At 34.3% G+C, this 13,069-nt stretch overlaps 1 protein-coding gene across 1 annotated transcript in view; it reads right to left on the bottom strand.

The window, feature by feature from the left end:
• LOC106870461 (protein inturned) overlaps positions 1-13,069 on the bottom strand; it is a 99,839-nt gene that overhangs the window by 2,609 nt on the left and 84,161 nt on the right. The window contains exons 13-17 of the mRNA XM_052966717.1: positions 12,768-12,898; positions 9,951-10,072; positions 2,407-2,507; positions 1,653-1,833; positions 673-793 (exon numbers count right to left, since the gene is read on the bottom strand). Of these exons, the coding sequence (XP_052822677.1) occupies positions 673-793; positions 1,653-1,833; positions 2,407-2,507; positions 9,951-10,072; positions 12,768-12,898 (656 nt within the window). The remainder of the gene's footprint in view (positions 1-672; positions 794-1,652; positions 1,834-2,406; positions 2,508-9,950; positions 10,073-12,767; positions 12,899-13,069) is intronic.

Genomic DNA, 13,069 nt, shown 5'->3' with positions numbered 1-13,069 from the left:
CCTGCTCGTGAAATTAACGTGCAAGTGACTGAGCACTCCACAGACACGTGTACCCTTAACGTAGTTCTCGGGGATATTCAGCGTGACACAGTGTGACAAGGCTGACCCTTTGAATTACAGGCACAACAGAAACAGGAAGTAAGAGTGAGAGAAAGTTGTGGTGAAAGAGTACAGCAGGGTTCGCCACCATCCCCTGCCGGAGCCTCGTGGAGCTTTTAGGTGTTTTCGCTCAATAAACACTCACAACGCTTGGTCTGGGAATCGAAACCGCGACCTATGACCGCGAGTCCGCTTCCCTAACCACTGGGCCATTGCGCCTCCACTCGGGGTCGATAAAATAAGTACCAATCGAGTACTGGAGTCGATGTAAGCAACCTTCGCCTCTCCTCAAAATTAAAAAGAATTATTTTTGATTTCTTTTTAAGAAAACTTTAATCTTTTGAGTCAAAAATATATAGATCAATACTTTTTTCCTCATGTGAATCATATTTGTTTCTTGCTTAACTATCGCACAACTATTTCCAGTAAAATGTGCAGCAGAATTCTGCTTAATGCATGCTATATAGCCCCACATTCCTTTATTTTTTTTTTTTGAAATTTAAAAATTTTTTATGGATTTATATTCGAGCTATCTAGCTGTTATTTTTAGCACATCTCATGACTACCTCATACCAATCTTGTTTAATCCCTTGTCTGATGTATTAATGTTTTTCGACATCTTTCTCCCCATAAACAAATTTAATGGTCTATTGTTGGAATTTAAGCCAAAATTTCGGACTATCCGTATTTTAAACTGTGATTTTTAAAAAAGATCGAAAAGTTAAAAAGTAAAAATCCTTTTACAAACAATTTTGAAAATTTTTTTAAAAAATTATTTTCATAGTATTGTGAATTCCCCTGTGTAGAATACAAATTCGATAAGATTTTCCAAAAATTCCAAAACATAAAAAAAAGTTATGAAGGGTTATATGTTATGCTTCCATATGCTGTGAAAACAAGTCCCATTAGTAAAAACACGAGAGATGTAACACATCGAATAAACTGAGTAGCCAGTGCTGGATTTAAATAAGTTCTTATACCTCCTAATGTACCCATATCCATTTTATACATACATCAGGCACTGGTGTATTAAAGCAGAATACATTTGTAGCACTTTTATATCAAACACTTCTGGTTAGATTTTACACCAAATATTGTAATTCGGCTCCCATTTCCCGCGAGCTATTAATTTTGCTGCCGTTGTTTCACAGCAGTAGTTGTTACTCTTCTTATTACTTTTAACATGTACATTTGTTATTAGATGTTCCAGTGCGTGTTAAAATCTTTCTGCGATAATCAGTTGTTTAAAAGTGCATAACATAGCAGAACAAAGAATGAATGGGGCTATCTAGCTAAAATTTCTAATTTTCAGATGTGAACAACTACAGCACAGAAAACATGAAACGCGTTATTGATACATACACTTTAACTGGCTTAACTCATTCGATTGTGGCCATAACTTAATAGCACCACCAACGATATTCACCAATATACGTGTATATATGGATGCATGCATGCATGAATGTATGTACTTCCCTTACGATGTTCACTTCTTGTATACTTAATGAGAATATGAATAAAGACAGAACACTGAAAATAGAAAAATATCTTACCGCTTTCTTTTTCGACTTCTCAAAAATAGCATGTATTTGCAGAGAGCAGCGATTGAAGTTGTCCAGAACCTGTTTGCTGAGCGTACTTCGATTATATCGTCTGTCTGAATCCACATATATACCTTGCAGTTTGTCAATACACATATAGTGGAACAGGACATTATTTACTTCTTTAACTTTCCTGAATTGATACAAAAAGCAAACGTTTATGGTTACTACTGCAGCTGTTGCAGTATTGTTTTTTTTTTCTATCCCAGGACATTTTTTATAGTGCAGACCTACGAGATCAAAGATATTCTTATTGTGGCCTTGCTGTCTATTTTCATTTTTTTTCTTTACATTAGGAATACGTCATATGTGTATATCTTTAAGAAAGTGAAGTTTGACAGTTATTTCTATATTTGCGCACGCCAAAAACAATACTGTTCTACTGTTTAGAGAACAGAGATATGTTGTTATGATTATCTTCTTTTTTTCTACAGCAACACCTACATAATATACTGTGATAAGTTCAATGAAGAATCGAAATCACGTTGCAAATTCACCTTACAACGATCTTCTTGTTCTACAGATCTCTATTTTTATTACACAAGTATTATATTATATAAGCAGAGCTAGCATACATCATATACAGTTTTAAAGTATATTCTTCTAATATGGTTTTCTATGAAACGAAAAGTGCTGTTTCTCCTTTTTTTATGGGCGTAAAAATCCGTTCAGAATCAATAAATCAAAATAACGAAAATCAACTTACCTAATATCAATTCCTTGAGTTACGTGAGCCTTTGAACCACTTCCCAAAGACTGGTTCAAGAAAGACATATCAAATATTCCATTAAAAGAGATAAATCTTCCCTACAATTACAAAAAAGAACATATTAAAGAATAAAATGCTAGAAAACAAAAATCGGGCGTATGAAATAGTAGTTCAATTCAGATTTGTGATTCAGGACATGATTGCTGACTTAAAAATCGTTTAGGTGAGTATATGTGATGGAGGTTAATTCCTATTGATTATAGGAAGTGAATAAACTGGAGTTCTACATAAGTCATTATACCTCAAGCAAAAAACCATTAGCAGTCTTGCCTAAGGACACAGAGCTATAAAAATGCACACAATAAATGTTAATTGTCCGATATGGTTATGTATATTTTTCCCTTCCAGTCAAACTAAACGCTAAAAATATATATAACCTTTCGGCATGTCTGATAAATACTGGTGTGGTACATAATTTCAAATAGCTATGAAAGACTCTTGAGACCAGCCTGCAGCCTGTATCTTTTACTATGTGTAATCTCCAGGTAAAACGCTTTTAAGAATTCTGTAACTATTGTTTTGCTGCAGTGTCACTTGATATGAGGTTAACGTTTATATGCAAAGTTATCATTTCCCTGCGGCAGTGAATTAATATTTTTAATATCAACATTGACTTTTCGAGATCACTTCTAAATCCCGTAGCTAAAGAATAGCACTTCACTCCATTTCGAGATATTCTAGAAAATTTGTTCAGTATGAAATAGTTACGATTAAAATAGGAGAGCAATGACTGCATAGATGTGACTTCTTAGTACTATAACTTCTTATTTCTTCATTAATTTTGTTTCAATTACTCCTTAATACAAGATAGAAATATAACTCCGCAAACCTCGCCAGAATTAATGCAGTAACAAAAACTTATGGAACAAAATGTAATGAAATTTAAGTTAGAGTAAGGTACAAATTCATCTTTAATCTACAATATTTCTTACTTTTAGAAAATATTTTGTATAATTCTACCATATTGAACGAAATTAAATTAATAGAAAAAAACAAAGAAAATGTCAACATTTGTGGTGATAGCTAAAGATCTATATGTGTGTGCATGTTTGTAATATACATGTGTGTGTGTGTGTGGACACACATACATACATACATATAAAGGGCCTTTATCGGCACCAGATCAGACAACTAAAAGCGTTCCATATCATATCGTTCCAAAGAATCCTCGGTCTCTCGTGGTCGGACAAGTTGCCTCATATCGAAATCCTCCTGATCTACAGCGTCGATACCTGCACCCTTCGTCGTTTTCCTCGCTATATTGGCAATGTGATTCGGATGTCGGGTAAGCGGTTCCCAAAGACAGCTTCTTCAGCAACTCGAGGTAGGACTCATAGACATCCGACACTTCGTTTTCAGAATCATCTCAAATGTTTTCCCAGTTTAAGCGGTGACCCTCTTAATCGCTTGGAGGCCATAGCTGTTAATCGGAAGGCATAGAAATCCAGGTGTGATGCTGGAATACAGTGCATCGAATCCGAGCACAAAGACCGCATGAAGAGAGGAGACATCGACATCAACCCCCTGTTGATTGGGGTCCCTTGTAGTGTCGTCATCGCCACATGATCTGCCTATTTCGTATCGGTTTTGGCAACCATGTCTGCTCTCATAAGAAACAATGTGCTGGAGGTAGAAGATGATGAATGTCCGGGAACGACGCTGTCATCTCCTCTGATTAGTCATCACAAGCAAAGTAAGCATGCATGTTTGTGTGTGTCTATAGATATTTATTAAATTATATTTTATAACGTGAATTTCCCGGTGGCATGCAAACGGTTTTCGCGCAGTATCTATCAACGGCACTTCCTTTAATTTATTCGCAAGTCGAGATTTATGCTACCATTGTGACTTCAAACCACATGTAGGGCGAAGTTTTTTCGCTTTATTATTTATTTTTATATGTATTTATAATTATTATCAATCTGTCTTTTAGGTTGTATTCCGTTTGTAAATTTGAACTTATGTTATATATCTTATACGAAACAGAGGCGAAAGAGTCAATATCAAAAACAAAATGGTGGCAAATAAAGTTTTAAAAATATATTTAGAAAAATATTCTTTCTTTTTTTCTTTTCTGCTCTAGGCACAAGGCCCTAAACTTTGGGGAGGGGGCCAGTCGATTAGATCGACCACCCCAGTACGCAAGTGGTGTTTAATTTATCGACCCCGAAAGGATGAAAGGCAAAGTTGACTTCGGTGGAATATATTTCGAAAAATATTATTTAATGCTCCATAGGAAGCGCTAGTCCAGAAATGTTTAAACATGTTTTCGTTTAAACCACATCTTTAATTTGGAGGAGCGCCGCATATCTGTTCGGCAACTAGCCCAAGAATTGAAGATAAATGTAGGGTCCGTTGAAAAAATCACTCACGACCATTTGCACATGCGGAATTTGTCTGCGCGATGGATTTCCCTGGTGCTCACAACTTTTCAGAAGCAGGAACGTGTCAATTGCTCCCAGACTCTTTTGGTAATGTGCCAAGAAAACTAAGAGAACTTTTTGGCAAATTTATCACACAGGATCAAACATGGGTCCATCACTACGATTCTGAGACTAAAGTTCAATCGAAGCATGATAACACACCACCTCCAAAGAAGGCCCGTGTCCAACACTCAGCAGGAAAGGTGATGCGCAGTCTTTTGGGACCAACACGGAGTAGTGATGATGGATTTTCTGGTAAAGGGCTCCACAATTAACGGGGCTCCTCTGCTGCAGAAATTACAGGACGTCATCAAAACAGAGAGGTGTGGCATGCTGACCAAAGGAGTCCGCTTCCTCCAAGACAACGTTCCAGCTGACACTGCGCATGTTGCCTAGATGAAAACACACTTCTGGGCTATGTATGAAATCCTTCCTCATCCCCCTTATTTTCCCGACCTCGCACCATACCATATACCTTCAAACTCTTTCCAGCCATGGAGTCTTTTTTGAAGGGGAAGCACTTTTCGAATGATGATGAACTTATTTCCGAGGTAAAGTCTTGGCTCCAGACGCCACCTACCGACTTCTACAGACGAGGTCTTCACAGCAGCGTAAAGCGATGGGAGAAGTGTATTACCATTGGTGGTGGCTATGCAAAATAGTACTAGTAATTATGCCAAATTTCGTTCATCCCAGTCCTGGTGAGGTGTGTCAGAGGAACTCTTTAATGAACACCCCTCGTACGGCTACGTTTGAAAGTAACAAAACACTTTTTCCCATTCCAATTTCAGTTGCAATATTTTTAGGCTTTCACTTCTTGTCCTGTATTTTTCCAGATTTAATTAATTGAGAATATTATCACACCTTCAACTACATTATTTTCTGATTGAAATAGTTTTCATTGATCCAATACATTACCGTTAGTTTGTTGGGGTTTTTTAAAACCCGGATAGAGAAATATCAAATTTAATGTTGGTGATATTTGTACAAATATCAGTGTTGGAATCATTAACATCTTATTGCAACCATCACCATTTCGGAAATACGCTTTCTAACGGAATAAATTATCCATCAATGGTTATGAATCAAACCGAAAACACATGTGGTTTATCAATTTATCACTAATTAACATATGTCAGACACTCTAGATGTCATAGTGAAAGTTTATCTGAAGTGACTATAGGTAACTATTATACCATTTATAACCTGAAGCTAGCGTCATGCAGATGTAAATTAGCCTCTTTATTCTAGACAATATTATTACTACTATACCAGACAGTTATTGCTGTAATTCGACTATGATGGTGATGAGTCAATTTTAGTTCCCTGCTACTTAAGCTTGCGGTCTTCTGTAGTACCCATAGTCTACTCTGTGAAACGAATTTATCTGGGTCAGATTAGGGTAAGATTTTAGGGTTAGGATTATGTTAGGGCTTCGTGTGATGTTTAGGCTTTAAGGTTAGGGGTAGGGCTAGAGTTCAAGATTAGGATTAGAGTCATTCTGCACGTTAATGTGCAAATGGCCAAATAGATCGCTTACTAAAGTGGCACCTTCAATTTCCAATATTACTTATTGTAGTTAATTTATTCCTTAAATGGATTTTGGTAGAATTATTAGAAATTGCTGACTAGAACAATTTGCCATTTAGTTAGTTACAACACCTTAAGCACTGAGTTCAAATCATACTGAAGTTGAATTTCGTTTTCATTCTTAAGGGAGTCAATAGAATAAAGTAATATTAAAGTTGCTAAGTCATTATAATCAATTTATATCACTGCGCCGATATCAAAACTCAATGATAGTAATGATTTTAAATGATTTTGAATTTGCTGTTTTCGGGAGTTAAGATCAAAAATGAATTAAAATGACTTAGTAGTTAATTTTCAGTTTGACAAGAGGGCATTCTTACTGATAATGATATTTGCCCCTGTACATAAATCATTCAATATATACTTCCAAGAAGGAAGCGTTTTTGTTTTCGCTTTCTGTTTCTTTTTTGGTATTTTTTATGTGTATCAGTGAAAGAATATGGATAGGAACAATAAGATCTGAGAACATTTGTGGAACGTCGTTACGATTTTTAGAACGTCGAGTGTAATGCTAACAAATTTTGTTTAGCGGAAGACGTTGAAGTGGTGGTTAAATATAAAGAAAACGAGAAGTTGGTGTGTGCATTAGACAAATATTGGATGATGCAGATGACAAGAAACCTTTTTCCATATGTGCTTGGAGGTGTTGTCATATTTACACGAGTGAATTTACAGATAATTGAAAACAAAATTTTACATCCAGTGATATGCTAAACATACCAAATAAAGTAACACACACGACATATTTCAAATAACAAGGCTAAATTTAGCAATTCATAAACGTATTACTTGAGTTTATACTAAATGTTTTATATATTTATATCTTTAACATAGGGTGATTGAGAGTACGAGATGAGATACTTGGTAATCATCTGAAAGTTTTGTGGTTCGTATTTTATGAACGATGCTTTATAACATGTACACAGAATTGTATAAATATTTATTTATAATAAATTCATATGAATATAACCAAATACGAGTCGTATCCTTTTTAGTAATCATACATATGCACAACCATATATTCTATTCTTACGTAAAATTGTTTCGTACATCACAATTCTTGTAAAGGTGGTGCAAGTTCGAATGTATAGCAAGGCAAAATAAATATAAATCTCAGTTTGTCTGGTTATTTCGCTTTTCTTCGATATACAAATGTTTCTACTTTCTTCGTCAATGAAGACTAATGAAGCGATGCTAAGCTAAGACGTGAGTCAATATTCTTTAATATACAGTGACTATAAATGAAGCTTGCTATACAAAACTGAACACAAGGTGTAGCAATGAAAAAAGGAACAGAAAATAAGGGAAAATGCTTAAGCATAGAGAGACAGGTGGAAAGGAAACCTTTATATTGAGACCAAATAAATAAGAGAAAACAAAATGAAAAACAACGATAAAATAAGATAAAGAAACCAACAAGAATGGAGCATAGTTAAGTAATGGGGTTTTTTGAAGACAGAAAATAGTGACAAACAAGAATATATATATATATATATATATATATATGCTTCTGACACAGGGAATATTTATAAAATGACATATGAGTTCCGAGTTTATGGAGAAACTGATAAATATATTCATTTTGATCCTATCAAGAACACAGATTTGTAATCTCCAAAATGTTTAGATACTGGGAAAACAGTGCGGGAGACTATCCTTGTCAGGAAATAAAGAATGAAAAATGCAGCAAACCAGAAATCAATAGAATTGTTCAGAAATGTTCCTGCATCCAGAAGGAGCTAAACACAAGTTTTTGATGTAATAGAACAAACAGCTTCGTGTTAATTTAGAAATACCGACTTACAGGAATGGGTTGTAGTATTGAAACATAAACTTATATAGACTTAAAGCTTGAAACTGTAGTAAGAGCTATACAAAATGTGACATTTGTTCCACTCTTAGCATCCACTCTATTTGACACCTCTATATTACACGGAATTACACACGTTCATTTTTATATTAATTATTTGGTTTCCGGTGGGAATTAATAACGAGAACAAGTCTTGTAGATAAAAACAGCTAAGGGAGAAATTTATTTTTGTGGTGTTTAAAACACGCAAATCTTCATGAGAATGTGAGAGTAGTGAAGAAAAATAAACATCTGTTAGAAATCACTTTTTCGTTAAATATTCCTCAATGAATAACACAAGTTTAATTTGATACAAATTACAGCTTTGCAAAAGCAATCGACACTCTATTTAAATATAAGAGATGGTAAGATAAATTCAAATCGGTCTGCAACAAGTTTACTACCTTTAATGCTACAGTAATGCTACACCATAGTAATGAAAACTATATGAGATCAAACTTTATACAACAACATGCAAAATGGTCGTTGTAACATCATCTAAAATCATGAAAATCGCAACCATCAGACATTTTAATACTGTTAATTTTACATGGAAGTTAACTTTTTGTCTCCAAAAGTACATTAAGAACTTGTTTATTTCAAACGTTGCATCCTATTGAAGGTAATGTAGTTTCTACAGAAAAGTTAATTATTTACCTCCAGAATTCATTCCCTACGGCACCCGTCATCTTAACCATCGTATCGCATTTAATCATAGTTTCTCTATAAAACGGGAGACTATCCTTGTCAAGAAATAAAGAATGAAAAATGCAGCAAACCAGAAATCAATAGAATTGCTCAGAAATGTTTCTGCATCCAGGAGGGGTTAAACACAAGTTTTTGATGTAATAGAGCAAACAGTTTAGTGTTAATTTAGAAATACTGACTAACAAGAATGGCTTGTGATATTGAAACATAAACTTATATAGACTTAAGTCTTGTAACTGTAGTAAGAGCTATACAAAATGTGACACTTGCTCTACTCTTAGCATCTACTCTATTTGACACTACTATATTACACAGAATTACACATGTTTTTTCTGTTTTTTCTTTTTTTTTTGTTAATCATTTGGTTTCCGGCGGAAATTAACAACGGGATACACTCTAATGAGAGAAGAACTCTACTTCTTTTAGCAGTGTTATAACTGCACAACTGATAAGTGTTACGTTTGCTTTGCAGTGTTACTTTCCACAGCTCTTAGGTTACTACAGAACGTGCCCAAGTACCCAATTGCAAAGGAATGTTAGTCAATTGTCTCGCAATTTGATTTTTAATAGGAACAGAGGTCTGTGGGTCTGTGACAGCTTATATCCAGTAACATATTCCATGCTATAACGATCATGATGGCTATTTTACTTGGTCACTATTTCAAATATAGCTGATATTATAGTATACAAATTATTGATCGAGTATTCAGTAAACAGTCTTCACTGAGAGGTCATCGAAATAAGAAACGAAAGACATATTCCCATAGTGAAATATGAAGTTAGGCAGTTCATAATTACAAAGCTTAGATGGATTATCCAATATAATATTCTAGAGATTTTAAGGATTAAAATTACATGAGCGACTATTTTGTTTACTAGAACGATAAAACAACTGTTCATCCATAACTTACCTTATCGTTAGTTCCACTTGCTATAGAATCGTTGGAATTGACTGACATCTGACTTCCTAGAGGAGTAGGCAATGGGTGCATTTCTGGATATTTTCCTTCATTGCGAACATGGTCATCAGAACCTGAAAAGTAACATATAATTTTTCAAAGTAATCATTTAAAGGCAAGTTTATTGAATTAACAAAAAAACTTCTATTGAAAATGTTGATTAAATTTAAACAACAACTACATAATTAATAAAGAAAAACATAGTAAATCTATTACATATGTGGGAAATTCTTTCTGTGAGTGTGTTTGTGGAGTTGCTAGCTAACTCCTCCTACATCGTTTTATCGATTTTGATGAAACTTGACACGTGAGAAGAACTCATGTCTGGAAACCTCATGGTATGCTCAGACTGTAGAAAAATGTCGATAATCGGGCCCCTGGAAGGGATCCAACCTATTCGCCCCTTGAATGTATCCTTATATATAGCCATCGGAAATGACCCATTCATTTTCCTAAATCATTTGGTATAAATCAAATTCAGTATGCTTATTTCTTAGTATTTGAACTGTTAGAGTTATTCCAGTCAACCTTTAAACAAGTAAATAGTATTTTCCTAAACAATAGATCCACTTATTTCGGTTAGTGACTTATCCCCGAATATACCAACACTAGCGCCGTTGAGGGTAATATTCTTGAGGAACGCACAAAAGCCATTTTCAAAGTTATTTACTTTGAATTATTATTATCTCATATCTGATTAGCCTGTTATTAAGTAACATGCTTCACGATTTTATTTTACATACCTTATTAGTATTTCCTCCTATGTTCTATATACTTTGGGAATGCATTAAAGCCCTTTCCGGGGTTACTTTATTTGAAGTCTTACTATCGGGTAACTAATTTCATGTTATTACATAACTGACTTCACAATTTGGGTATTCATAACTTATTGAGAATTCCTAAAAATATGATCCTGTATAAAACAGCTCGGAATTCTCTGTAGATGCACAAAAACCGTTTTAAGGGCTATATACTTTGTATTGTTGTTATTGGATTAGCAAAACAATTATGAGAACGGAGCCAAGGGATAAGCCCCGCTTTCCCGGGAATTACCGGCTACGTCAGCTAGTATAAAGTATATGGTAAATGAGGATTATCAGTTGAGGAATAAATCTATGAGATATGAAACACTTAAGAATAGATAATAAACAAATAAACCAATTACAGGTACAAGATCTGTCAGTGCATTTCATACCAATACATTCTTAAGGTCAAAATCACTGGAGGTTGAACTCTGATGTGTATCTTAATGGTATTGATCTCTGTACACCAACAACTGCCTTATCAAAATGATTGGTGCTTGAGATATAAACAGATGTACATATTTCTAAGGTTATACATCCCGATAAACTCTTCCTTACGTTTGCGTTAAATGTTTCTTGATGTATTTAGCCTGGGTTATTCTCTTTTTAAAGGTGATTCGTTCAAAAGACGTCCGAAGTATCGCCTCTTAAAAGCTAAAAACCCTTAGTTGCTCTTGTAGGTTGTTAATTCGTTTCAGACCAATTCCATAGATATATGGCCAAATGTGTTCTAATCGGGACTATAGAATCTTTTATTGGAATAGGACTTCATATTTTAGATTATATATGTCATTTTTAGGGGAAATCGATTGATATTTCTTACCGCTGGAATAGTTGCGCATGGAAACCTTCATATTGCGCTCTAACAGAGCGTATTGCTTTGATTCTACACTATGGTGTTCGATACATGGTATTTTGTCTCTAATCAGTGAAATTTTAAACCATTCATTCGTTGTATTAGAAATATCGTTTGTTGTTTCTTATGCGGATATTTGTGAGTCATTTCAAGGAAATGTCTGATTTAAAAATTTTGTTTTATCATAGCAGTGAATTTAATACCTCATTCATACTTTCCTTGCCTCGAGTGTTGTAGATAAAAACAGCTAAGGGAGAAATTTATGTGTGTGATGCTCAAAAAACGCAAATCTTCAAGAGAAGGTGAGAGCAGCGAAGAAAAATAAACATCATTTAGAAATCACTTTTTCATTAATGAATGAAATAAACTTAATTTGATACAAATTACAGCTTTGCAAAAGCAATAGACATTCTATTTAAATATAAGAGATGGTAAGGTGAATTCAAATCGGTCTGCAACCAGTTTATTACCTCTCATGCCACTCTATACTAATGAAAACTATATGACATCAAACTTTAGGTGACAACGTGCAAAATAGTCGTTGTAACATTATCTAAACTCATGAAAATTGCAACCATCAGACATTTTAATACTGTATTTTTACATGGAAGTAACTTTTTGTCAAAAGGCGATTAAGAACTTGCTTATTTCAAGCATTGCAACCTATTTAAGGTAATGAAGTCACTATAGAAAAGTTAATTATTTACCTCCAGAATTCATTCCCTACGACACCCATCATCTCAATTAATCATTGCATTTTTTGTATAAATCATTAGTTGCTGGGTAAGAGGTTGGCGTCATAAGCAGATAGTTAGTTTTTCGACTCAACAGTCAAGAACATTTGACAAGTAACTATCTCAGGTAAACCAATACTTCGTAAGAGGAATTTGACCAACGGAAAACACAAACGTTCCTTGAATATATATGTAGGAACTGTTGGTAATGTATTTCTTTGATGTATACTAAATGGCAAACAATTGGAAACCGATAAAATAAATAGGAGAGGAAAATATGTGATAGAATCGAAACGATAATCTAAACCGATGAAAGTGGTGTTGCTGTATAGACATAATGTAACGACGTAGCCAATGAAATAGTAAGAGTACTTACCACCCAAACTAGTATGAGAACTGTGTTGTACAAAATGTCCAGTATTTTCCATCTTTGCTACCTTAGAACTTTCCAAATACACAAGAAATACATCGGGATCTCCAAGAAGAGAGTCTTTGGTAGAACGCAATCTAAAAATGCATTAGATGTTTTGGGTACAGATTATTATTTTGCAATGCGATTAATCAGTATTATATTGATATTGAAATAATATTTATATATGTACACACACATTTCAAAACTCATATATATAATCATACACACACACAAATACAGAAATGTATGTATGTATGTATATATAT

The sequence above is a fragment of the Octopus bimaculoides genome, chromosome 3 (assembly GCF_001194135.2).
Source record: "Octopus bimaculoides isolate UCB-OBI-ISO-001 chromosome 3, ASM119413v2, whole genome shotgun sequence".
Classification (NCBI taxonomy): Eukaryota; Metazoa; Mollusca; class Cephalopoda; order Octopoda; family Octopodidae; genus Octopus; species Octopus bimaculoides.
Note: the sequence above shows the minus strand (reverse complement) of the source record. Positions and strands in the feature narration are given on the sequence as shown.